Source organism: Anabrus simplex, chromosome 4, assembly GCF_040414725.1.
Source record: "Anabrus simplex isolate iqAnaSimp1 chromosome 4, ASM4041472v1, whole genome shotgun sequence".
NCBI classification, from domain to species: Eukaryota; Metazoa; Arthropoda; class Insecta; order Orthoptera; family Tettigoniidae; genus Anabrus; species Anabrus simplex.
Window position 1 is genome coordinate 221,810,076 of NC_090268.1, and position 26,214 is coordinate 221,836,289.

At 39.1% G+C, this 26,214-nt stretch overlaps 1 protein-coding gene across 5 annotated transcripts in view; it reads left to right on the top strand.

The window, feature by feature from the left end:
- The window catches only part of Ntmt (N-terminal methyltransferase), a 107,592-nt gene that overhangs the window by 69,731 nt on the left and 11,647 nt on the right, over positions 1-26,214 (top strand). For all 5 annotated transcript variants that reach the window (XM_067145373.2, XM_067145375.2, XM_067145377.2 and 2 more), the window contains exon 5: positions 22,759-22,867. In XM_067145373.2, the coding sequence (XP_067001474.1) occupies positions 22,759-22,867 (109 nt within the window). The remainder of the gene's footprint in view (positions 1-22,758; positions 22,868-26,214) is intronic.

The window sequence follows — 26,214 nt, forward strand, 5'->3', positions numbered from 1 at the left end:
AACTGCGCACACTTTGCACTTGGGAGCAATGGGAGCTCCGTATTCAACGGCTGCCAAGCCAAGACTAGACTGAGTGCCTTAGTGCGGCGTGCGCATGTTTATATGCAAGCGTGCGAAACATTCTTCACAGTATTGTGATCAACAGCCACACGAACAGAGTTGTGTATTTATAAAAAAAATACGAGACCTTATTTTTGGGATTACCCTCGTCTATAGGTCTATAGGAGTTAGTTGTACAAAAATGTTGATGTATATTTTATATTAATTGCCAGTTTTCATTACTTTTCTGCAGCTGATGATGGCGCTAAAGAAACACCGAAACTAGTACTGCTACATAAAGTTAATATGTTGTAATACATTCAGGCAACATTGTTTTGTATTGAATAGGTGGAACCACTAAAAATTTTTAAGTATTTGTAAGAATTACTGGCAGGTAAAAGAACTCCTGCCGGACAAAATTCAGGCACCTTGATGTCTCTGTAAACCTTAAAAGTAATTATTATTATTATTATTATTATTATTATTATTATTATTATTATTATTATTATTATTAGTATTATTATTATTGTTACGGGGATACTGTGGTGGACAGAGGTGAAAGAAGGTGCGGGCATGAATGGGTCGATATACGGTAATCAGAAAATTGATTTAAAACTTTAAAATTACAGCTATATTTCTTTCTCAGCTATCTTTTGGTTTCTTTTCAAAGTTAGACTTCACAATTTCAGGTACCAAAATTTTGCTTGCACGTTAGGTGACAACATTTAGAAAATCAGAATAATTACACTAACCAACATGATTTTGCGGTAAAATCGAAAATATGTAATTCTTATGGAAATAGCTGCCCTGATTCCGAAAATGATGCTATTTTTTTCCTATCAGGTCTAGTTTTGACGCTATTCGGTATTTTAGTACCTGCATGAATTCGTAAGATGTATTGTTGAGAGATGTTCTCGCGCAACTTTTCTTAGAATACAATTATGTGATTTGATATGTTATTATTTGCATTTATTACAGGTTTATTGCTGTCTAAATGTTCATTTTATAGTTGGGGGTTTCCTGGTAAATTCATAACAAAGTCCCCCAGATACGCAATAGACAGCGAGGTATGTAGGATTGAAGATAAGACAGTTGAGAGTTTGTCTTTCATCTTAGACCACTTGAATAAACAGACATGTTAAAAGCCCCAGCCCTTAAGCAATGTTTATGATGGACTGATAAAGCAATTTCCTTTCAAAGATAACAGTGTTGCCTGAGACGGGCTCCAAGAAGTACCGGTACGTGTTTAGTGCGTCTTTTAAAGTTCACATTCATTTAATTGTAGGCCAATTGTGTGCGCGAGATTTAATGTAATTTAATTTCAAATTGATCACTAATAAATGAAGTTCTAGTGTTTTAACACCATCATGGCTAGTGTTTCAGGGGTGCACAGAAGACAGGGTAAGCAAAGTCCTCAAAAGTTTTGTTACATTTGTGGAGTTTATGTGTGTGATTCCAAGGTGCGTCAAATAGACTTGTTTGTAAAGAAACTTTATTTTTCTTACTTCAGATTGAAACTTGGGGATCAACACAAATCTTTCGCACCTCATATTGCATGCAATACCTGTGTCAAGGGACTATATTACTGGTATGAGGGCAAATGAAACTCAATGCCGTTTGCTATACCCGTGCAATGGGGAGATTAAAAGAACCATCATGATGACTGTTATTTTTGTATGACCCATGTTGTCGGTTACAATAAGAAAAGTAAAAACAAAATTAAATATCCGAAACTCAAGTCAGCTCTTCGACCAGTTCCTCATGGACCTGACTTACCTGTACCTACTCCACCTACTCACTTGAGTGTGAGGAGAGCAGCAGTTCATTGCAATCTGATGATGAAGAAATAGATTTCGAGCCACATCAATATGACACACCTTCAGACAAATTCATGCAATCCGAATTGAATGATCTGATAAGGAACTTAGAACTAACCAAAGAAAAAAGGAATTACTTGGTTCAAGATTGCGCGAAAAGAATATGTTGGCACACAGTGATACATTTTCTTGGTACCGAAATCGTGATAAAGAATTCCGAAAGTATTATACTCAAGAAGATGAACTTGTATTTTGTACAGATGTTTCAAATCTTCTGCGTCAATTGGGAGAGAAAGAGTATGATCCAAGTAAATGGTGTGTTTTTATTGACTCTTCCAAAAGAAGTTTAAAGGCTGTTTTGCCTCATAATACAAGTGTTCTGGCATCCGTATCACTTACACACTCCACAAAAATGTCTGAAACATACGAGACCTTAAAGTTGGTGCTTGAAAAAATTAAATGTCACGAGCATGGGTGGCAAATTTGCAGTAATTTGAAGATCATTGGATTTTGCTGGGACAAAAAAAGGCTACGCAAAATTTCCCTGTTCCCTATGCAAATGGGATAGCAGGGCACAGGATAAACATTCGGATACAGTGAATTGGTCAGAAAGGAAACAACTACAGCCAGGAGCCAAAAATGTCTTTAATGTAAGTCTAATTGACCGTGAAAAAATTCTACTTCCACCCTTGCACATCAAATTAGGATTGATGAAACAGTATGTCAAGCCTATGCTTCCAATATTTATCCACTAAATTTCCCTCATTATCAGATGCAAAAATCAAAGAAGGCGTATTTGATGGACCACAGATTCGTAAACTAATGAAGGATAAAAATTTCACAGACACGATGACCAAAATTGAGAAAGAGGCATGGAACGCATTCAGAGATGTAGTGACTAAACATTAAGGACCCTCAATACAAAGAAATTGTAAGGAAAATGTTGGTAAAGTTTAAGGAACTCGGTTGTAATATGAGCCATAAGCTTCATTTCTTAGCTTCGCATCTGGATTATTTCCCTCCAAATTTAGGAGCTAGTGAAGTACAAGGTGAAAGGTTTCACCAGGATCTCAAAGATACAGAACGACGCTATCAGGGATGTTTGGATGTGAATATGATGGCCGATTACTGTTGGTCGATCGCACCAGATGACCCTTCTAGAGATCATTCAAGAACTTCAAAAACCGGGAAATTCCACGGAAAACAGAAAAAGACGGAGGTGTGAATCTAACCTGCACATAATGTAAGTAACAAAACTATGTATGTTTAACCTTGTAATTTTTATTCGAGGTACGGTTATATTAATTTAAAAGCAACTGTACAGCCGAAACTAAATAGGCGCTTTATGCTTCAGTTTCACAAATTTCAGTATACATTAAAAATATAATACAAACCATCTACTTGCTTACAAAACAATGTATTTAATGCACGCAAAATATGATTACATTTTGCAAGCTGAAATTTACATTAATATATCAAATTTAATCAGTACTAAGTATCAACAATTTTACATAAGAACTAAATAACATTTTGTAAAATTGCCACTAAACCAGATGTGATACGCCAAAACTAATTTTTTACTCAAATTCTGCGTTAAGAAATTCATAAAACCCACCTGTTTTCCTTTTTACCGCACAAAAAAAGTTACATGAGTACAACTGCTCCCTTTAACAAACAGTGAAGGAGACGGGTCTCTCAAGTTCTTTTACATCAACATGAGCGTTACCGGGCGAGTTGGCCATGCGGTTAGGGGCGCGCGGCTGTGAGCTTGCATTCGGGAGACAGCGGGTTCGAACCCCACTGTCGGCAGACCTGAAGATGGTTTTCCGTGGTTTCCCATTTTCACACCAGGCAAATGCTGGGGCTGTACCTTAATTAAGGCCACGGCCTCTTCCTTCCCATTCCTAGGCCTTTCATATCACATCATAGCCATAAGACCTATCTCTGTCAGTGTGATGTAAAAGAAAATAGCAAAAAATAAATAAATAAATAAATAAGCGTTATTGCTTTTTCAGTTTACACTTGGAGATCTATTTCTGAAATTTCACACTGTTCAGGCCTATCAAAGGCACAACCTACATTAAAGTAATGGCGGATAGTGTATAGTCACGAAATATGAGGCTCGTGGTTTGTGCGGCATTAGGAGGTGCATTTTAGCAGTTTGACAGTCGTAAGTGTGATACATTATTCTAACTTGTACAGTTATTCACGTCAGAGTGTTCGTGAAGTGTTCAGTGAAACCTGAAGTGAAATATCTACAAAAACAACCATGCCCCCCAAAGTTAAAGAGTAGCCAATGGAAGCCATTGTGAAGGAAGCAGTGCAGGAAGCGCTGAGCAGTAAGGAAACTCTCAGCATGATTGCCAATCTCATCCAAGGTCAGGTGACGAAGACAGTAATTGGGGTGGAACTCTCAGTGGGCGAAATAGACAGATCACATAGGGTTCGGAAAAGTCAGAATGGCCGTCCAAGACCCATAATTGTGAAGTTAGTTTCGTACCAGAAAAGAAATGCATTGTTTGTAAACAAAAAGAAACTCAAGGGTACAAACAAAACAATTAGAGAAGACCTAACCCCAGAGAGACTGCGGCTTCTGCAGGACGCTATAAGTAAGTTCATTGTGCGGAACGTGTGGTCGAAGGGTGGCATAATTTATGTTAAGCAGGGAACTCGTAAAATACCTGTGTCAAACCGCGAAGATCTCGATCGTATTCGCTAACCATGAGCCGACATTCTGTAAACTAAATACCGCTGTATAAAACTTTAATCAGAATTTCAACTGTGGCTATAGCCTACATTTTAATAATTTATTTCAATTTTTAATTAATTTTATGTAGTGTAGGTTTTCCTTTTATATCTACAGTTAAATTTCAAGTTGGCAGCAACAAGCAACCAGGAAACAAATGCCTCTAGTTTCAGCCTCTCCAACCCACAGTCCCAAGCAGGTCACTACCTATATCTCCCAGCCCCTACCCTAAGTACCGCTAATCACCTTCAGGACATTCTTTCGCCTTACCCTACCTCCTTACAAATAGCTCATGTAAACACTCAGAGCATTCTCCCTCATTTTCCGGAATTCTCTGAAATAATCTCAACCTGTAACCTGCATGGCATACTATTCTCTGAGTCGTGGTTGCATCAATCTATCCCTTCATCTCTTGTTGCTATGAATGGTTATTCATTAGCTAGGAATGACAGAAGCGGTAAGCTCGGTGGAGGAGTCGATATGTATATAATGGGATGATATGAATTATAAGGTGATATTAAAATCCCCCAGTGAGTTCTCTAATAGCCCTGAATTCTTGTTTGTTGAGCTCATAGTTCATGGTACGAAGTGCTTGCTTGGTGTGGTGTATCGTCCACCGAGGACTGGTAACATCACAAATCTGGAGGAGCCCTACATGACGTAACACCCAGGTATGAGTGTCTGATTTTAATGGGAGACTTTAATACAGACTTTACAAACAAATCTACCGAAACAAAATGATTGACTGAGGTGTTTTCATCCATCAATTTCACAATACTACCCCTAAACCCTACACATCATGTTGCCAACTCGTGTATGCTCCTCGATCGAATAATTACTAATAATACCAACCGAATCCTAACTCATGGACAAATGCCCGTTCCCGGTCTCTCCCAACATGACATGGTTTACGCTGCGTTTTCCTTGAAGTGCCCTAAATTCAAGTCGAAATTAATTACATATGGAGATTTTAAACACTTTAATGCAAACGCATTTTTTGAAGATGCTCTTAACACACCATGACACAACATTCAGTTCATAAATGACATTGACAGAAAAGTAAATCATTTTAACGAACTACTTCTGACTTTGTATGACAGGCATGCACCACTACACACTGTTAGGGTAAAGAGACCTTCAAACCCATGGCTTTGCCAAGAAATACGTGACCAGATGAAAATAAGAGATGCAGCCTATAATTATTACATGAAACATCCTACATCTGACAATTTCGGAAAGTATAAAAAACTCCAAAACAGAACAACACAGTTAATGAGAAATGCTAAAATACGTCACTCTTATGATATTTTGAACACTCAAAATTCTAGTCATATTTGGAAATCTCTTTGCGAAAAGGGATTATGCAAAAACAAGACAAATGACAACAACTGTAATGTATCACTAGCTGATCTAAACTCACATTTTAGCTCACGATCCTCTCAGATTGACGAATAGACCAAAGCAGCAGTAATTTACAGAATATCCTCAAAAGCAAGACATAATGGCGAGCAGTTCTACTTTTCTCATGTGACCTCCAGTGACATTAGAGGCGTCTTCAGTGAAATAAAGTCAGGGTCCACTGGCCATGATGGAATCAACCTGTCTCTTTTAAAAAGAATCATAGACATCATACTTCCAGCGGTCATGCATATCATTAATAACTCGTTACCATAAGACCTATCTGTGTCGGTGCGACATAAAGCAACTAGCAAAAAAAAAAAAAAACAACTCATGACTGGAGTCTTTCCTTCGAATTGGAAACATGCAATCATCCAACCTTTCCCTAAAAACAACGGCCCCGAAGATTATCGTCCTGTTAGTATCCTTCCTATATTAGGAAAAATGTTGGAGAAAATAGTACATAAGCAAATGACTGAATATCTTATACAGTACAACTTACATGACAAATATCAATCAGGATTCAGACAAAACCACAGTACTACCACGGCATTAGTTAAAGTGACAAATGACATGCAACTAGCGATAGATAAAGGACAAATGACTAACTTATTCTCTTGGACTTATGCAAAGCCTTCGACTGTGTAGTTAGAGACATATTACTCGCTAAATTTAAGATGCTGAAATTTTCATACAGCACTTTAACCTGGGTACAGTCCTATCTTGGTGATCGTCAGCAGTGTGTATCAGTGGGAAACGATACATATTCGTGGCAAACCACTAAGTTGGGCGTGGCTCAGGGTGGAGTATTGTCACTACTTCTGTTCTCATTGTACATGAACGACTTATCTGAGATGCTGACTAATTGTAAATATCACCTGTATACAGATGATATTCAATTATATATTCACACAAAGCCTAATGACTTAAACAATTCAATCACTAAGTTAAACGAAGACCTAGCAAATGTTAATGACTGGACTAGCAGACATGGCCTGAAAGTGAACCCATCAAAATCACAGGCCATCATAATTGGCACGTATAAATTTCACACTAAAATACAAAACACATCTATACCTAGTGTTACGCTCAGTGGAATACCAGTAACATTTAGTGATCATGTAAAGAACCTTGGAGTAGTATTCGATAAATATTTAAGTTGGTCGGAACATGTCACAAAAATTTGTCAAAGAGTATTCTCTTCATTACATTCTGCAAAAAGGATGAGGGACTTCTTTCCAAGAAACACAAGAAAATTATTAGTTCAGAGTCTAATATTTCCAATATTTGACTACGGAGATGTAGTTTATAATACTATGAGCAAAACACTATCCCAATCCAAACTCATATTAGCCCTCTCCTCTCTCAGCTGCCATGGCTAAGATTGACTGAACGATGTAAATACCACGCTGTTTCCCTTCTCCATAGTATTCTGCAAACAAGCAAACCAGACTATCTTAGAACAGACTTTAAATAGCTCTCCCCTTCCGATAGAGCTCCCTCAAGGTCATACACACGTTCCCTCTTGTCCATTCCCATTCACCACAGTAACTTGTACAACAACTCATTCATACCTGCTACCATACGTTCCTGGAACTCAATCCCAGCTGAAATTAGAGGCATAGGCAATCCGAGACTATTTAAAAGGAAATGTTTAATGTGGTACTCAAATATGTAAAAAGTAGATCTCACTAACTTAAGAAAGTAATAATTTCTTAATTATCAATAAGAATACAAAATTTATAAGAAAGGCAATAAGCTAAATTAAACTACATTTTACAAACTCGCATCTTCACTGTTTTTTATGTTCAACAATCTACATCTTTACATAAAAGGAATGACATTGAATTTCACAGGAAGGTTCAAGAACAGTTGAATGTGGTGAATGGGAAGATTGTGGATTGAAAATAAGTGTAGAAAAGAGTAAAACTCTTGTTATGACTAGAGGGGAGAAAGAAGGGAAAGGACAGATTAGACTTGCAGACAAGCCCCTGGAAGTAGTGGAAACGTTTAAATACCTGGGGAGTGAATTAATGGAGAATGCTCGACTGGATGCTGAGATTAGTAAAAGGATTCAAGCTGGAAGTTGTTTCTATCATAGTGTAAGAAACATGTTATGGGACAAAGATGTGCCAACGGAAGCAAAGGATACTATGTACAAGATGTATTACGTACCCATAACAACTTACGGAGCAGAAACTTGGACAATGACAAAGAAGGATGAGAGTCGAATACAGGCAGCCGAAATGAAGTTCTTGAGGAGTATGATACAGAAGAGTAGAAGAGACAAAATAAGGAATGAGAAAATCCGGCAAGAAATTGGAGTGGAAAAAATGAATGATAGAATAGAGAAGAGCCGACTAAGATGGTTTGGGCACATAAAGCGAATGAGCGACGAAAGAATGCCAAAAAAAGCTGATGGAAATGCAAATCCAAGGAAGGAGAGGCCGTGGACGACCACGATTGAGATGGAGGGATACCATCCAACGCAGCAATATAGAAAGAAACCTGGACTGGGACACAGTGTTGAAGGAGGAGTGGTGGAAAGACCGAAGAAAGTGGAGAGGAACCATATTTGCCCCTACCCGGCTACAGCTGGATAAAGGGAAATGATGATGATGATGATGATCGAATATGCATTCTACCAGGCCTTTGTGAAAAACAACCGGTTCATTTACTGGTCCAAAAATGAAAATGGTAAGGAGGTCGACACTTGCATTCCTTGAAAATAAAAATGAAAGTTTAAAACCCTATTTGGGCTTTATGGCCCGAAGTTAAAAGGCTAAGCCTATACTACTGAGGTGACTAGATGGAGAGAATATTTAAATTACAAGGATTACAAACTGAAAAAGGTTACAAAATCATAGTCACCTCAAAATCAGGTTGATGGGAACACGAGAGGGTATCACACTCTCTATTCCCTGATTTTGGTTAAGTTCTTTTGACTTGTTTGAAATTTACATTTGAACTTGGAATTTACATTCCAGAAAATTAAAGTTACATAGTTAAAAATTTGAAACTTTCCCCTCAAGCTAGCTTTCAAAGATTATCACTAAGTAAAACCAGGACTGCCATTACCTTGAGGTGATGGTCTACTCGATGATGGGCGAGTTACCCCTGCCTCCTTTGTTAACACACACTCTCGACTAGAACAATTACTGAGACAACCTGGCTCGAAAAATGGGCCAGCTTATATACCCGAGAGGAAGGTTCCAGATATATCTGGGCTAACGCTCACCACACCTCCAATTTTCATTGGGTAATTTAAATAGATACAAGACAGAGCTTATTGGCTGAAAAATAAGTATGCAAAATTTTCTATTGGTTAACATTTGAAGTTGGCAGGCAGATACAGAAGTGTTGTAAACTTTAACACACCAAAAACAAAGAATAATAATTTCAGTTTAGGAAACCTTAAAGTAAATTACTTTCAAATTTTAATAGTTCCTCTTCACAGCAGAAGGCATAACGTAAGTTTTTAGTAGTGACATCTGTAGAGAAAAGTCCAAACTTCTTGTATTAGTTGTTGCATGTTTTAGTTGTAGATGGCATTCTTCAAGGCGCTTCATTTGAATAAACGGACCGGGTGTACTTCCCGGTACAGACCTCCCCCCTCGAAAATCTTTCTTCGCAGTGACACTTTGAAGTCTTGCTTCTTAGACAAATTTAAGTTGAATTTTATAGACAGAAATTTTCTTGATAAAAGTTCATTTAAAAAAAAATTATGTCAAAACAAGTCCTGAAGTCTCTCTGAAGCCGTAGAAGTCCGCGATGTTAAGTTCATTTTTGACGGCAAGAGCGGCCACCGCTTCTGATACCAAGGTGGTGTCCCTCGGACCCCCAAAGTACCCTCAGATACATCTCTCCCGCTACCTTGAGAGGGCTAGCCATGGTGATGGTCGCCACAGACCAGATATAGAGACACTGCTCCAAGGTGGGTAGGTGGTTAAGTTACCGCACATCAGCCCTCGCCGGAAGGGATGGTGTTCCAATACGCCGTTATGCAGGAGACTGGGCCAGAGCAGGGTGGGCCCTTACCCCACGCCAGCATCAGTCTCCAGATGTTGAGACATGGCCGCAGATGACAGAGGGGGCACTGAAACAGTAATTTACTTGGCGACAGAGATTGTTTGATGGAGAGCGAGAGTTGTTATTTTTCTAAGCTGCAGGTTCATATGAGGCGGGCGGCATCGAGGATGAGTGTGTGAATTGCAGGCTTGATTTTGGAGGCGGGGAAGGGTAATGGCAACCATGTAACGGGAGAAAATAAACCTTACTAGAGGGGAGAGTTGTACAGGATAACATATACAGCCACAAGATGCTACTATAGATACATATGGGCGGGTCAGAAGGCCTCCCCATACCCTCTAACTAATGACTTCCAAGTTACTGAGCTGTTGAGGAAGGATCTATAGCTAATTTCTTATTGCCATAACATTGTGGCCTATATTGCAAAAACAAAAGATTTATATTAGTTTATCTGGGAGATATGAACCCTAAATATCCTCTCAGTGGCTGGGTTACTCACCAAAAGTGTGACCAGTGTTAAGAAATCTAAAATAATACATGGTTCATGAAATCTGGGGGTAAGCTTGCCTGTAGGTACAAAATTCTTAACCATGACCTGATCTCCGATCTTTAAATTGCTGGGCCTCCGTCCACGATCATATCTCTCTCTAACCTTTTCATGAGAAGCCTTAAGGTTACTTTTGGCCTTCTTCCACAGGTCTCTAATATTATCAGGATCTATTGTTTCTGGCAATATGTCATTGAGTGACCAAAGATTCGACAGTGGCGTGTAGGGAACAAACTTGAACATGAGAGAGGCAGGAGTGAACTTGTGGGACTCATGAACTGCTGCATTTAGAGCAAAAGATAACCAATGCAGAGAAGTATCCCACCTGGAATGTCTTCATGATGAAAAGCTATCACACCGAGCTCGATAGCTGCAGTCGCTTAAGTGCAGCCAGTATCCAGTAATCGAGAGGTAGTGGGTTCGAGCCCCACTATCGGCAGCCCTGAAGATGGTTTTCCGTGGTTTCCCAATTTCACACCAGGCAAATGCCGGGGCTGTACCTTAATTAAGGCCACGGCCGCTTCCTTCCAATTCCTAGGCCTTTCCTATCCCATCGTCGCCGTAAGACATATCTGTGTCTGTGCGACGTAAAGCAAATAGCAAAAAAAAAAAAAAATGAAAAAAAATAAAAGCTATCAAATTAGATCGAAGATTACAATTGACCCGCTCAGCCAGAGATGGTTGAGGGTAAGAAGTGGAAGTAGTTACATGGGATATGGGCAGATCAAAACAGAAATAACGGAAATAACCATGAAAATCTAGTCAAGCCGTCTACACATACAAAGATGAATTTATTCCCGTTCCCCTTCGATTGAGGGAAAGGTCCGATATAGTGTATGTACAAACGTTCCATGGGGCGAGATGCTTGATGGGATGACAATAGCCCTAGCTTAGTTGACAAGGTGGGCTTACTAATCAAGCAAGATTTACACGCTTTAAACATTTCTCTGATTTTGCCATCCATACTCTTCCAAATAAACATTTCCCTGATTTTTTCTCTTGTTTTGAAGATTCCTAAATGCCCCCCTAATGGGGTCTCATGATAGTATTTGAAAATCATATGCACAAGCACAGCTGGATCAACTACTTTCATCTTCTGATCGTGCTTCGAAGGGCAACACAAAACCCTGTTCCTCAACATATAAGAGACAACATGTTCCCCAGAAGAAAGGATTCCCATTATAGGAGCCAGCATGGGATCTTCTCATTGATATTACTAGATATCATGAAATAACATACGGGCATCAGTCAAAATAGCACTAATACTAGAAGTTATGGGCATGGGAAGAGAAGAACTATCTTCCTGTTCACTGGTCTCAACATCATTAGAAAATATGCGGCTTAGTCCATCTGCAACTACATTTTCTGATCCTCTAATATGTCGCACATCAAATTGAAAGGCTGAAATTCTGATAGCCCAACGGGCGATACGCCGAGTACAACGAGACCTAGCTAAGACCCAACTCAAAGCTCGATTGTCTGTCTCTAATTCAAATTTGTCATGCTCCAGATAGAGGCGGAATTTCTCCAGGGCAAACGGGACTGCCAAACCTCCTAATTCATAGACAGACTATTTGGCTTCTTGAGCCAATAAAGTCCTAGATGCATAGGCCATAGGCCGCCTTCTGAGTTCCATTTCCTGAAGTACTGTAGCAACAGAAGAGGAAGAGGCATCAGTTTAGACTATGAATTTCCTAGAGAAATCGGGCATAGCTAATACTGGGGCGTTACAAGGAGCTAATTTAAGATCTTCAAACGCAGCTTGCGGCCCCCATTCAAATTTGACACCTTTGCTACGAAGTAGGTTCAGGGGCGCCTCTCTTTTAGCGAAGTTAAGGATAAATTTCCAAAAGAAATTCACCATACCTATGAACCTAGCGATTCCTTTGATGTCCTTAAGAGGCTTAAAGTCACGAATAGCTTGCGTTCTGGAATGGTCGATAGAAACACCATCAGGCAACACAATATGCCCTAAGAATGACATAGAAGGCTTAGCAAAAGCTATCTTAGATAATTTGACAGTCAACCAAGCCTTCCGAAAGTGTCTGAGAACTTCCTTCAGGTGATCTAAGTGTTCTTCAAAGGTCTCTGGAAACACAGTGAAATCGTCGAGATTATGATAAAGATATTAAAATTTGATATCGGAGAAGATCCTATCCAGTAGTCTAGTAAGGACAGCTGCACCCATGGGGAGACCGAAAGGCACACGGTTGTATTCATACAAATTCCAATAAGTGGCGAAAGCCGTCAGATGTTTGGATTCTTCTGCCAGAGGTATCTGGTTATATGCCTGGTTAAGATGATGGTAAAGAACTTAGCCTTGCAAAATCATGAAAAACAAGAATGAAGATAAAGAAGGGGCACAGACTGTAACACGACCTTACAGTTCAAAAGCCCTGTAATCAATGACAGGCCTGAAACCACCTTAAGGTTTCGGTACAAGAAAAATGGACGATGAATACGCCGACTTTGAAGGTCAAATAATTTCCTCAATGATTTCCTTAAGAGCTTTCATTTTAGGTGGAGATAGCCTGTAAGGAAGAAACCTAACTGGAATAGAATCGGCTAGCTCAATCTTGTACTCAATAAGGTCAGTGACGCCCAGGGTTTCTGAAAATACGTCATGAAAAGACTGACATAACCTTCTAATACTTTCAGCCTGATCCTCAGGTAGATGCCCAAGATCTAACGACATATCTCACTCTGGGTAGGCCAAATAGATGAAAACGACACAAGAGTTACATCTCAAAAGAGGACTTTTAAGGTTACTAACAAACTTGAAGGTGCACGACTTGCTCTGAAAATCGAACACCAGACCAGAATGAGACATGAAATCGGCCCCCAATATTACAGGGCTAGACAACTGTTTAGCCACAAATAACTTAATGTAAATTTTGAGATTCGAACTTTACCAAAAATAAAGCCTAAAATTTCCAATGGTGACGAATTTGCCGAAACACATTTAATAGAAGACAAATGATAGTCCAGAAATTTACAGCAAGTTTTCAGTTGAAGGTACTACTCCTCGGAAATAATGGAGCTAACACTCCCTGAATCTAGCAACGCCATGACGGGTTCGTTATTCACTGCAATTTTCAGAAATGGCACGAATTCTGGGGTCTCAAAAGCAATTTTAAGGCATTCCTTAGGGCCTTCAAATGATAATTTAGAGGAAGTCTCTTCTTTAGAGGATTCGTTGCCTGATTTAACGGGGCCTGAGCCTCGGAAAGGTGAACATGATGATGACTCAGCCGATGACACTAGTCGCTTCCTATTTCCTGGGTTAGTGGAGGCAGCACCAGAAGTTGAACAGGACGGTGTGCTGTTAAGAGAAGTGCAATTCTTGGCTATATGGGAAAATGACCCGTATTTGAAACAACCTTGGGACGGACCTGCTCCATTCCTAGTTGTGCTAGATTTTACCAAGGGGCACTTATTTCGAAGGTGTTCCGTCGATCTGCACGCATAACACTTGCGTGTAGGGAAGGTTCAGTGAGATGGTGGTCGAGAACTATTAGATGACGGAGAAGGCTCACTGGTGACTCGTAATGTGTCAGCGTACCTCACTCCTTCCGCTGACACTGCCACGACACGAGAAGATGTGGGGTCGAGCGGCAAAACATAAGTACGACCTATAGGGTGGAGAGATTCCTTCTACTATGCTTTGCACAATTTGCTCTTTTGGGAAATGGAGAGTGAATACCCTTGTATAAAACTTTATATCTTTAATAAAGTCAGCCAGATTTTCATCCAACCTCTGTACTCTGAAGTAGTTCTTCTGTATTTGGGATGACATTGCTGTAGCAGGAATAAAGTTAGCCAGAAGATGGGCATGCAAATCTTCTATCGAACATCTTTCAGCTATTGCTTTTTGTCTGAAAGGACGCCTATGGAATAGGGGTAAACTATTTGAAGAATTTGAGAGTGAGAGAGAGCAAATACCAAGGCTTGCATGGTCTTGAAATTCGACTAAGAATCTTAGAAATGAAATCAACTCATTAGTTAATGGAAAACTTGGATATGCCTTTAAGCAACATGGCTAAGGGGCGGGACAAACTGCTAAAACCGGGTGACATAATAGGGGACGGCATTGGAGGTTGAGAAGGTTCAAACACTGCATTACTCATAAAGAAAGTTGGAAGTTGTTTTAAGTGATCAGACACTTGTTCCGATGGGGCAGATGTTTGTTGGGTAGCCACTGATTTCCTACCTCAGTAGCCTTACTAGAGTCCTCTTCCGCAGCCAGGTTTACAGTTTGAACAGGGTCAATTTTAGCACTAGCGGCCCGAGACAACAATTGACTAACCCTATTAGACATATCCGACTAGCTCCTTCGCATGATCATCCCTTAGTTTTAGAGACAGTAGGTCCCTAGACATATTATAAAAATGAAACAGTCTAGCTTGAACTCTTTTAAGGGGACCTTGTAGGCTAAAGGGTTCAATTTTGGGATATTTATTTTATTATTTAGTTTAATTACGCACACTTTCCTGAATAAATCTTAGTTTGTTTCATGACGACCGAATTGTTAGTTTTTGAAATATAAATTAGTTTGTGCCATAGTGCACAATGGATGCCACACCCCTGCTGAAACTAAAAGACATAGATCTCTGTAAAGCAGTGTCACAGAAGCGTATTTGTGATAACGGTAATCTTTAAATACGTGTATTGGCAGTACTGTATGTGCAGTTTCCTTGTTTATTCTCTGGAGAGAGAGTTTGGGCAGGAATACATGTCAGTTCTCATCTTGTTTGTGATTTGTGTGCATGTGTTGAATTGTGTTAAAAATATAGATCTTACAATGCCTAGGTTAAAGAAGTTATCCCCCAAAGCTAAATTTAGAGTTAATCAGGTACACCTGTAACATAAGTCAGTGTAGGGAGTCTAAAGGAACTATTATTGAAATAAGGAACAGTAAGTGCAAAACTGAACCTAACCTCCAAGACAAACTAAGTGCTTCCAAGAAAAAGTTGAACTACATATATATGGTGCAGGTTCCGATAAAATTAAAAGGAAGGAAGCACCTATGGCCACAAACATCCCTTATCTGGTCCAGTAATGGAGACAATAAAGCCTAGTTACAGGGAACTAAGCAAGCCGAATCTCCTATAATGCTTGCATGGTGCAACACAAAATCCAAATGAAGGTTTCAATTCTGTAATATGGACAAAGTTACCAGCAACTGTGTACGTGGGATTGTAAACAATGAAATTTGATGTGTATGATGCAGTTTTTTTGCTTCAATGAAGGAGTATGTGACAAGAAGAAACTGTTAGGTAGTGAACCAGGTGTCAACACAATCAGCGAGTGATCATGGTTAAAAAGCGAACCAACGTTATTTGGCAAGATGCCAGAAAGCATCAGAGGAACACTAAAAGGAAGAGGGAAGAAGCCAATGATGCAGATAATCTAGATTATGGGGTGATGCAGATAATGTAGATTATGGGGCATGATTGTTCTAATTATGAAGGCAGTACTGTATTTCATGTGTAAAACTTTTAAATTAAAATTACCAGAAAAGTAATTTTTTTCAGTTTTAGGTACATATTTCTTGAAAATTAAGAGAGCAATAACCATGAAACTTACTGAACTTACTTTTCGTTCTCAAATATTGAAAGTGATGCAAATTTAGGTCAATATATTGTGTAGATGTTTAACCCTAGAAAGCTAATGTTGTATACAAGGAACGTTAAAGCTAACGCATAGTCATTTTGACGAACAAATTTATTGCTATGTAAAAATTACTTATTGGTACATATTTTTGTATTTTACATGATACATTTCTTTGATAGAGTCTTGTCAGCATACACAAACATTCCGATTACATTCATCGTCCATTGTTGCATTCCAAACAGCATCTTGTTTGATGTTCCCCGCATAAAGGTCTGGAGCAATGACAACAATACACTTTTGTCGGCCTCCGATTCTTACTGCATTCTTGCATTTTCTTGATTCAAGGCATTCTGCTTCATCTATAGGCATATTCACGTGAAGTATTTCTGCCATAGATGAGCGCAGCATGCACGGCAAGTTGCGCATTCCAAGGCGATGTGTCACCCATGGCTTCATAAGTTCATACTGCAGCTCTTTTGCAAATTGCTTCCTAGTCAAAGGCTTTTCTTTATTGTTGAACTTATTGTGAACATAAATCACATGAGTTCACTAGAATAATATTCAGCATACCAAAGAAGACACAAAGTGGCCATCTTCTTGTCCTTCTACAATTCATTTGATTACTGGAAATTCAGATGAAAATATCCAAAAGGTGTGATTCAATACCTAGACAGAGAGCAGGAAGGATTCTTGTTAAGTGGGTTAAAATAAAACAGCGAACATAGTTCAGCAACTTCAGTCGAATAGCGAATTATACTTATGGCTAAGCTAAGGCTTAATCAGAAAGACTACGCACAGCACATAACACACTAATGAGACAGGTCTCCGACGCTACCGATGTAACATCACCCACAGCTCAAGGACAAATGAAGGTACTGAAGGAGCCAAGCAGCTGAAGTTGCGAGAAGGGGTGGGGGAGAGAAATTTTATCATGGCCGTCATCATTTTGACGAAGCGTTAGCTCTCTAGGGTTAAATACTTGCGTGAAGAGCATTGAACATTGTGATCTTTTGAAAAGAAATGCATCACCTAATTACTTATTTTATTTCTCAGACTTCATTAATGCAAATGTACTAAATATGCATGGCATTGTTTAACATGAGATACCCTACATCCATGAATTTCTTAAAGATAATGTAATGGTTATTTTGTCTACAGGGCATACCTAAATATGTTCATTTTTAGCATTTAATTAAATGAGACATTCGTTACCTACAAGGTCCCCTTAAGTTGATTAGTCAAAGGATCACTTATTTCAAAAAATCTAACTACAGAAGCTAGCTTAGTGGTATTATCCGTGATAGTGGACAGAGCCCCATCAATATCTTTGTCCCCAAATGCCGGGATACAATAGGAAGTTCTAAAGATTCCTTAAGTTTGGCAATATCTGCAACAACCGTGCCGCCAGATTGGACCTTCCTAATCGGAAGCTCATAAATTAATTCTTCCTTGCGCAGGTACCCAGGTGCAAGGATTTCAGAAGGACTAGACATATTGATAGAAAATCTAACGAATTTTGAAAATTCCCAGCAACCAAGAAAATTTTTAGAGTTCGGATTCAATTTCTATAAGTAGTCGTCAAAAGGGGCTTGTTACAAGTAACAACTCTCATTATTGTTCCGTATTGAAGATGACGTTAGGCATAGATATCAAGGATAATTTAATAAAAAACCACCTATTCAATACTTTCCACGTTTAATGTGGTTATTATCTACATGATTTTATGTAGACTTATTTGGTCAGGTACATGTTTCACCCATTATTTTGGGCATCTTCAGCCTGTAAACAACCTTTAGGTCAAGGTTTGGGACCTTTTTAACCAATATAAACATACCAATATATACACTATATACAACATATACATTATATACAATATATACAAACATAAGTCAATCCAGTATTTTTGGTCCTAATCTATCTAATATGGAAAATGTCCAAAACTAAAATGGACCTTCTTTTCGGTGAAGAGGATTGCATATCGGGGTTTATGTGACCCCTATATCATATTAAGTTCTTGACGTATCGTGTCTGGTGACAGGATGTGTCGTCAACAATAAGTGGAGATTTGAACTGATTGACGACACATCCTGTCACCAGACACGATACGTCAAGAACTTAATATGATATAGGGGTCACATAAACCCCGATATGCAATCCTCTTCACCGAAAAGAAGATCCATTTTAGTTTTGGACATTTTCCATATTAGATAGATTAGGACCAAAAATACTGTATTGACTTATGTTTGTATATATTGTATATAATGTATATGTTGTATATAGTGTATATATTGGTATGTTTATATTGGTTAAAAAGGTCCCAAACCTTGACCTAAAGGTTGTTTACAGGCTGAAGATGCCCAAAATAATGGGTGAAACATGTACCTGACCAAATAAGTCTACATAAAATCATGTAGATAATAACCACATTAAACGTGGAAAGTATTGAATAGGTGGTTTTTTATTAAATTATCCTTGATATCTATGCCTAAAGGGGCTTGATCGAAACCCATTCAACCACGCTCTGCTACCACTTGTTATGGGGATACCGTGGTGGACAGAGGTGAAAGAAGGTGCGGGCATGAATGGCTCGAGATACGGTAATCAGAAGATTGATTTAAAACTTTAAAATTATAGCGATATTTCTTTCTCAGCTATCTTTTGGTTTCTTTTCAGAGTTAGACTTTACAATTTCAGGTACAATTACAAGTTAGGTCACAACGTTTAGAAAATCAGAACAATTACTAATGACAAATTAGCAAACTTGAGCTTGCAGCTCCCTTATTACCAATGTTACATGAGCACAACTGCTCCCATTTACAAACAATGAAGGAGACAAGTCTCCCAAGTTCTTTTACATCAACATGAAGAGCGTTATTGCTCTATCAATTTACACTTAGAAATCTATTTCTGAAATTTCACACTTTTCAGGCCTATCAAAGGCAAAACCTACCTTTTACAAACACACACAGTATTCACTGTCTTCTGTGTTCAACAATCTACATCTTTACATAAAAGGAATGACATAGAATTTCACAGGGGCATTGAATACGCATTCTACCGGGCCTTTGTGAAAAACAACAGATTCGGTTACTGGTCCAAAAATCAAAATGGTGAGGAGGCGGACACTTGCATTCCTTGGGAATCAAAATGAAAGTTTTAAACCCTATTTGGGCTTTATGGCCCGAAGTTAAAAGGCTAAGCCTGTATACTACTGAGGTGACTAGATGGAGAGAATATTTAAATTACAAGGTTTACAAACTGAAAAAGGTTACAAAATCATAGTCCCCTCAAAATCAGGTTGATAGGGAACACGAGAGGGTATCACACTCTCTATTCCCTGATTTTGGCCAGGTTCTTTTGACTTGTTTGAAATTTACATTTGAACTTGGAATTTACATTCCAGAAAATTAAAGTTACATAGTTAAAAATCGGGAACTTTCCCCTCAAGCTAGCTTTCAAAGATTATCACTTAGTAAAACCAGGACTGCCATTACCTTGAGCTGATGGTCTACTCGATGATGGGCGAGGCACCCGTGCCTCCTTTGTTAACACACACTCTGTCAAATAGAACGATCAAGAAGACAACCAGGCTCGAAAAATGGGCCAGCTTATATACCCGAGAGGAAGGTTCCAGATATATAGGTTCCAGATATATCTGGGCTAACGCTCACCACACCCCCAATTTTCATTGGGTAACTTTAAGACAGAGCTTATTGGCTGAAAAATAAGTATGCAAAATTTTCTATTGGTCAACATTTGAAGCTGGCGGGCAGAGATAGAAGTGTTGTAAACTTCAACACGCCAAAAACAAAGAATAATCAATTCAGTTTAGGAAACCTTAAAATAAAATAAATTACTTAAGAATTTTAGTAGGTAGTTCCTCTTCACACCAGAGGGCATAACATAAGCTTTTAGTAGTGACATCTGTAGAGAAAAGTCCAAACTTCTTGTATTAGTTTTGGAGCATTTTAGTTGTAGATGGCATTCTTCAAGCAGCTTCATTTGAATGAACGGGGTGGGTGTACCTCCCGGTATTATTATTATTATTATTATTATTATTATTATTATTATTATTATTATTATTATTATTATTATTATTATTATTATACTCCAGATTCTTCGTCTGCTGGTGTCATTCTATGCCATCTCTCCACTGACAGCCCAGAACATACTGCATAGTCGAGCAGCTTATCTCCTTACTCCCAAGTCTTCCGAGCCCAAAATTTGCAACATTTTTGTAACATTAGCCTTTTCACAAGTTAATAAAGTAGGAGTGGGTCTACATATTCAATGCCCTTTAGATATGACTGTTTTATTCATAGAGTACTCATTAATGAGACTAGTTTTGACCTCTATGTTGTGAGGTCATCCTCAGCCATATCATAAGAACCATAATTGGTACAATATCAAAATAAATGAAACACAAAACACCAAAGTATAAATATGAAGCACTTAGAAATCTTGGGGTTATGTTGTCATTAATGGTGAAAGCAGTAAGGTATTGTCCATCCATTCATTGGGTTTTTATATTGGTGACAGTGATTAACTGATTAGCACAAAATTAAGAATAAGCTTGTCATAACAATTAGAATCCCTCATAAGGAATTGACGAGTTTAACTTATTAAAAATTTATATGAACACAGGAAAACTGTATATCTAAATGATGGAAGACGCTTTAAAAATCCCAAGTTCTTTGTCAGTTATCATTATGGACATTAAAACATTGTCCTTTCATTCATTGCTTCCTGATTCTTGTCAGGTGATATTAATCAGTTGATTGGCGCATTTGTAAAAAGGTGGTGTGAGTGGAAGTGAGTTGGTTCACTGAAGAGTAAAGAATAAGATTTTTACATTCTTGTTGATTGGCTGTTTGGGGACATCTACAACTTAGATCAGTGGACTGTTGGTATGGTGGAAAAACTTTTTGTAATTGTCAAGTGGATCAAGTACATAGTTGATATCTGAAAAAGAAATAGAATAGAAAAGGAACTCATTCTGAAAGAGATAAAAGAGGAAGTAATAGAAAGAAAAACAGAACTTGAAGCTGCATGAGACTTACCCCCAATACACAGCTTGTAATGTGTCTGTAAACTACAGAAACTGGCGCCGCACCGAATGCAGTATGAGAGCTGAGGCGAACAGCAGGAATGAGGATCAGGGGAAGGGAACGGAGGAATGGTGGAAAGTGGTAGGAGAGTTGTAACTTCTGTTCTCTCCAAGATTTTTATTTATCATATATAGGGATAATTACGTCAGATAGAATATTTGGTTTTTCAGAGATTTCATTAAGTTTGTAGTTAGGATTAAAGTGTCATTCCAGATGAATGAAACAATTCTCTAGAATTATGAGTAGGATGCCCTTTTTAATGACCTTATAATAATCTTGTTGAACAAAAGTGAAACTATGTTTGAAATCGGACATGTGCTGTCCCATGACGGAGAATCTATTTTTTATAGTGGCATTGATGTGTTCCAAGTACCACGTTGTAAAACTCAGGCCCGTTTGACCAATATATGAAGCTTCACTGTTGTTGCATCAGAAAATTTATTGTGTTGATTGATTGTATGTGTATTATGAAAATATTTCCTCAGTTCTTGGCAGATTTTTCTAGAATGAGGAAGATTGTTTTAAACTGTTCACATCAATAATGTTAAGAACCTGTAAACAGTGTGTAGTTTCACTTATCAAATCGTGTATTTTTGAAATGTTTCTGGCTCTACAAAGAATGTTACATGCACTAATTTTCTGAAGATGAACTTCTCGTGTCACTCTGTGTCTTTGGGTAGCTGTAGAATTTCTTTCAGGGAGCTTATGATGATTGTATCACCCCCTACAGAAAATTAAATGGAACTTGCCGGATATCCATGCCGGCCCTGTGGTGTAGGGGTAGTGTGCCTGCTTCTTACCCAGGGACCCCGGGTTCGATTCTCAGCCAGGTCAGGGATTTTTACCTGGACCTGAGGGCTGGTTCGAGGTCCACTCAGCCTACGCGATTAGAATTGAGGAGCTATCTGACGGTGAGATAGCGGCCCCGGTCTAGAAAGCGAAGAATAATGGCCAAGATGACTTGTCGTGCTGACCACATGACACCTCGTAATCTGCAGGCCTTCGGGCTGAGCAGCAGTCGCTTGGTAGACCAAGGCCCTTCAAGGGCTGTAGTGTCATGGGGTTTTGTCGTATATCCGTGATCCAAACGGTGTAAATAGTAATATATTCAGGCTTGCTAGGCTTTTTCATTTATGGAATTACCAGCATTTCGCCCCTGCACCATTCCAAGATGTTGGCAACTAGTGCACCGTTGAGACACCACTGCAAGCCTCCTTTGTAGGACAATGCAGTGACCTCCATTTGTGTAAGTGCCTATTTAATTTTGTCAGATAAACACCAAATGTGTCAGTAGACATCTTTTACATGCCGACATCATACGACGTGGAGTGATGCTATTCAAAAATCTGCTGTGATCTTGGGATCCAGAGGCCAACACTGATCATTATCAAATTGTGTGTTTTTTGTTAGATAGCTTCTTTCACTTTTCAGCCAAGATCCTCTCCCTTTTTTGTGTTTTAGGCCTTCAGCATTTCCGTCCCCCTGAAAACACGTACGACGTAATCTGGTGTCAGTGGGTTTTAGGACATCTGACAGATTACCACTTTGTTGAGTTCTTCAGAGCATGCAGGTAAGTTTATTGATTTTTGTTGTTATTTTCATCTTCATCATCATCACATGGCTCTTAAGTAATATACTACTCTAGTCATACACTGTAATTCCCATGCTGTACTTTGCATATTCATGCAGAGCATTGTAATCATTGTTACCTGCCAAAGGCAGTCATTTTGCTGAAAACCAGCTTGTTCACTGCATGGTGAGTGATGCTACTTATGTATTTGTTATAACTCAATACATGCACTCAGGAATAGTGAAATGGCAGATTTACATAAAGTGTGTTCAGATCAAGCTAATGTAAACAGCTTCAGAATGTTACAAAATGCGTAATAATGGACATAAAGATTGAACAAAATGCTGAAATTGATTCTTGAAATAGGCCATTATTTAGAGTCCTCCTCCACCCATCAGCTTTTCCATGCAGGAAACCTGTAAATCATTATTAGGGAGCATGTTGTTCAGTAAGAATGCTAGCTTCTGACATGGGATAACATGAACAATCTTGAATATCTGAAGCTTCAGTTCCCTCTTTGCCTGGTATCAGAACTTTTGATGGGGCTCTGCTTTTCTTCTGATGTCTGAAGGAGCTACGAGGGTGGATCAGATTTAAATGAAACTTTGCGTTCTGAGTGTGTAATGTTGAAGATATTGGGTGGCAACTTCTACAGCGTATGAGTGCGGATGGCAGGCGGTTAGCCTTTGAGACTCGTACGTTAGTACTGCTTATGATATCTGTGCAACAAGTTTGTTGCAGAACTGCACAACACATCATCATCATCATCAAATTTCTTACTTATGAAGGCGTGAAATCAACAGAAATTTTGTGGATATTGAAAGGACAGTTCAGTGACCAAATACTTTGAAAACTCTGTGAGTGTGCTTGACATACGGAGTTCAAGGAAAGCTGTGAATGGCTTGAAAATGTCATCCATGATCTTTATCCACAGACAAGCTTTACGAAAGACATTAATGCCACTCATGATCTCATGTAAGGCAACAGACATTTCATGGTTTCCGAAATTGCTTCTCAGGTCGGATTAAGTTATGGGAGCTGTCAAGCCATCATCACAAAGAACTAGGCTCTCATCCTGGTGGGTCCCTCAACTGTTGACTGAAGAACAGAAGTTGAAATGTCTGCGGATTAGTGAAATGCACTCCGCAAGATTTGCAGATGAATGGAGGTTTATTGCATCACATCGTCATCTATGATGAAACTTGGCAACACCATTCCAATACAACCAAGTAAGAAGTTGTGAAGGAAGGATGAGGCAACTCCAGTGAAAACCAAGAATCAACTGTAAGCTGGCAAGGCAGTTGCTGCTGTGTTTTTTCACTGGCATGGCGTTTTACATATTCATTTTTTACAAAGGCATCACACCATTGAAACAGCATATTACTGTGATTTTCTGAGTGAGGTTAGACTTGTTTATCACCACAAATGACTCAACCAACCAATATGAGAAGTCTTTCTCCTTCACTACAATGCCTACCTCCATACTGCAGCTATTAGACCTGTTTATCACCGCAAATGACTCAACCAACCAATATGAGAAGTCTTCCTCCCTCACGACAATGCCTACTCTCATACTGCGTCTCTCACTTGCCAGAAATTGGAAGAAATGAGATGTACACCACTCACCCACCCACCTTATAGATCAGACCTATTGCCCTGGGATATTCATCCCTTTGTACCCCTCGTAGAGGTACTAGGAGGCAAACGATTTGAGGATGATGCAGCCGTGTGCAATTGGCTGGTGACACAACTCTGCTCAAAGAAGCTGCCAATTACATAGATTACCGTATAATCTCGAATACCATCCGCACTCTTTTTTCGAAAATATCGCTTCAAAAATTGGGTTATGGGTCTTATTTAAAATTTTGGGAAATTTATCTTTCCAAATGTGCGTAAATCGGGCATCACCGCTGGCGCGGCTTGGCAACAATGCTCTCTCCGCTTTCAGTATACACTACTTCCGTGCTTGGCGTCAGTCTCACGCACGTTCTCGGAGTATCAACATGAATTCCACAAAGCGTTTGCGATCTTTTACTGCGAGTGAGAAACTGAAAGTAGTTTGGGAAACCGAAATGATTGGAAATCGTGCCGCCGGTAGGAAATACAATATTGATGAGTCATGCATTCGTGATTGTAGAAAGAAGAAAAATGTGCTATTAACATGTAGTGGTGATCGTAGAGTTTTTCGTGGACTGAGTGTACAGTTTCCAGAAATTGAAAAAAAAAAAAACTTCATAAATATGTGACAGAAAGGCAGGAATTGGGATATGGTGTGTCATCCAAAATGTGTCAGCGAAAGGCATTAGAGATCGCCAAGGAATTTTCATCGGAAGGGTTTAAGGCCAGCCGAGGATGGGTTTGTAATTTTTATAAAAGAAATGGATTGAGCGTATGAAGGCGTACCTCAATTTCACAGCGTCGTCCTGGTGTCTACGATGAGAAGTTATTGTCGTTTCAGCATCACATAATTTGGTTGCGGAAGGAAAATGCATATTTGCTTTTCCAAATTGGCAATGCATATCAGACGCCAGTCTACTTTGAAATGGCAGTGGACAGGACTGTGAATGTTAAGGGTGCGAAAAGTGTTACCATTAGAACAGGTGGTAATGAAAAACAACGGTGTACGGTAATGTTGTGTATTCTCGCCGACGGAACCAAATTGCCACCATACCTTGTTCTCAAGCGAAAGACGCTTCCTAAAAATCTACCCGCTGGTGTTATAGTCAGATCTCAGAACTCCGCTTGGATGGACAGCCCACTTGTGGAAGACTAGGTAAAGTTTGTCTGGCAACGTCGCCCTGGTGCATTATTGGGACAAAAGAGCTTGCGTGTTCTCGACAGTTACCGCGGCCACACAACAGATGCTGTGAAGAAACATATCAAGGATGGGAAAACCGACCTAGCAGTCATTCCGGGCGGTATGACATCTATGCTACAGCCGCTGGATGTCTGCGTGAACCGTCCGTTAAAAGCAGCCTTGAAACAGCTCTATACAGAATGGATGGTGGCTGATAATCACACACTGACGCCAACTGGTCGCATTCAGCGCCCGGAAGTTCAGCTGCTGTGTTCGTGGATTTTGACGGCATGGAATCGTATCCCTGGAGATCTCATACGGAAGAGCTTCAGGAAATGTAGCCTTTCTAATGCTATGGATGGCAGCGATGACGACATTTTGTGGGAAGGTGATGGTAATGAAAGTTTTGAAGTTGGTACTGATGATGATGATGGATGAATGAACTCGTTGGATATCGTTCTGACAATGTTTGTTTACTTTTATTTGTATTTTCTAATCATTTGATGTGTGTTAGTAAAGATTGTAAATAATTTTGACTTCACTATTTTTT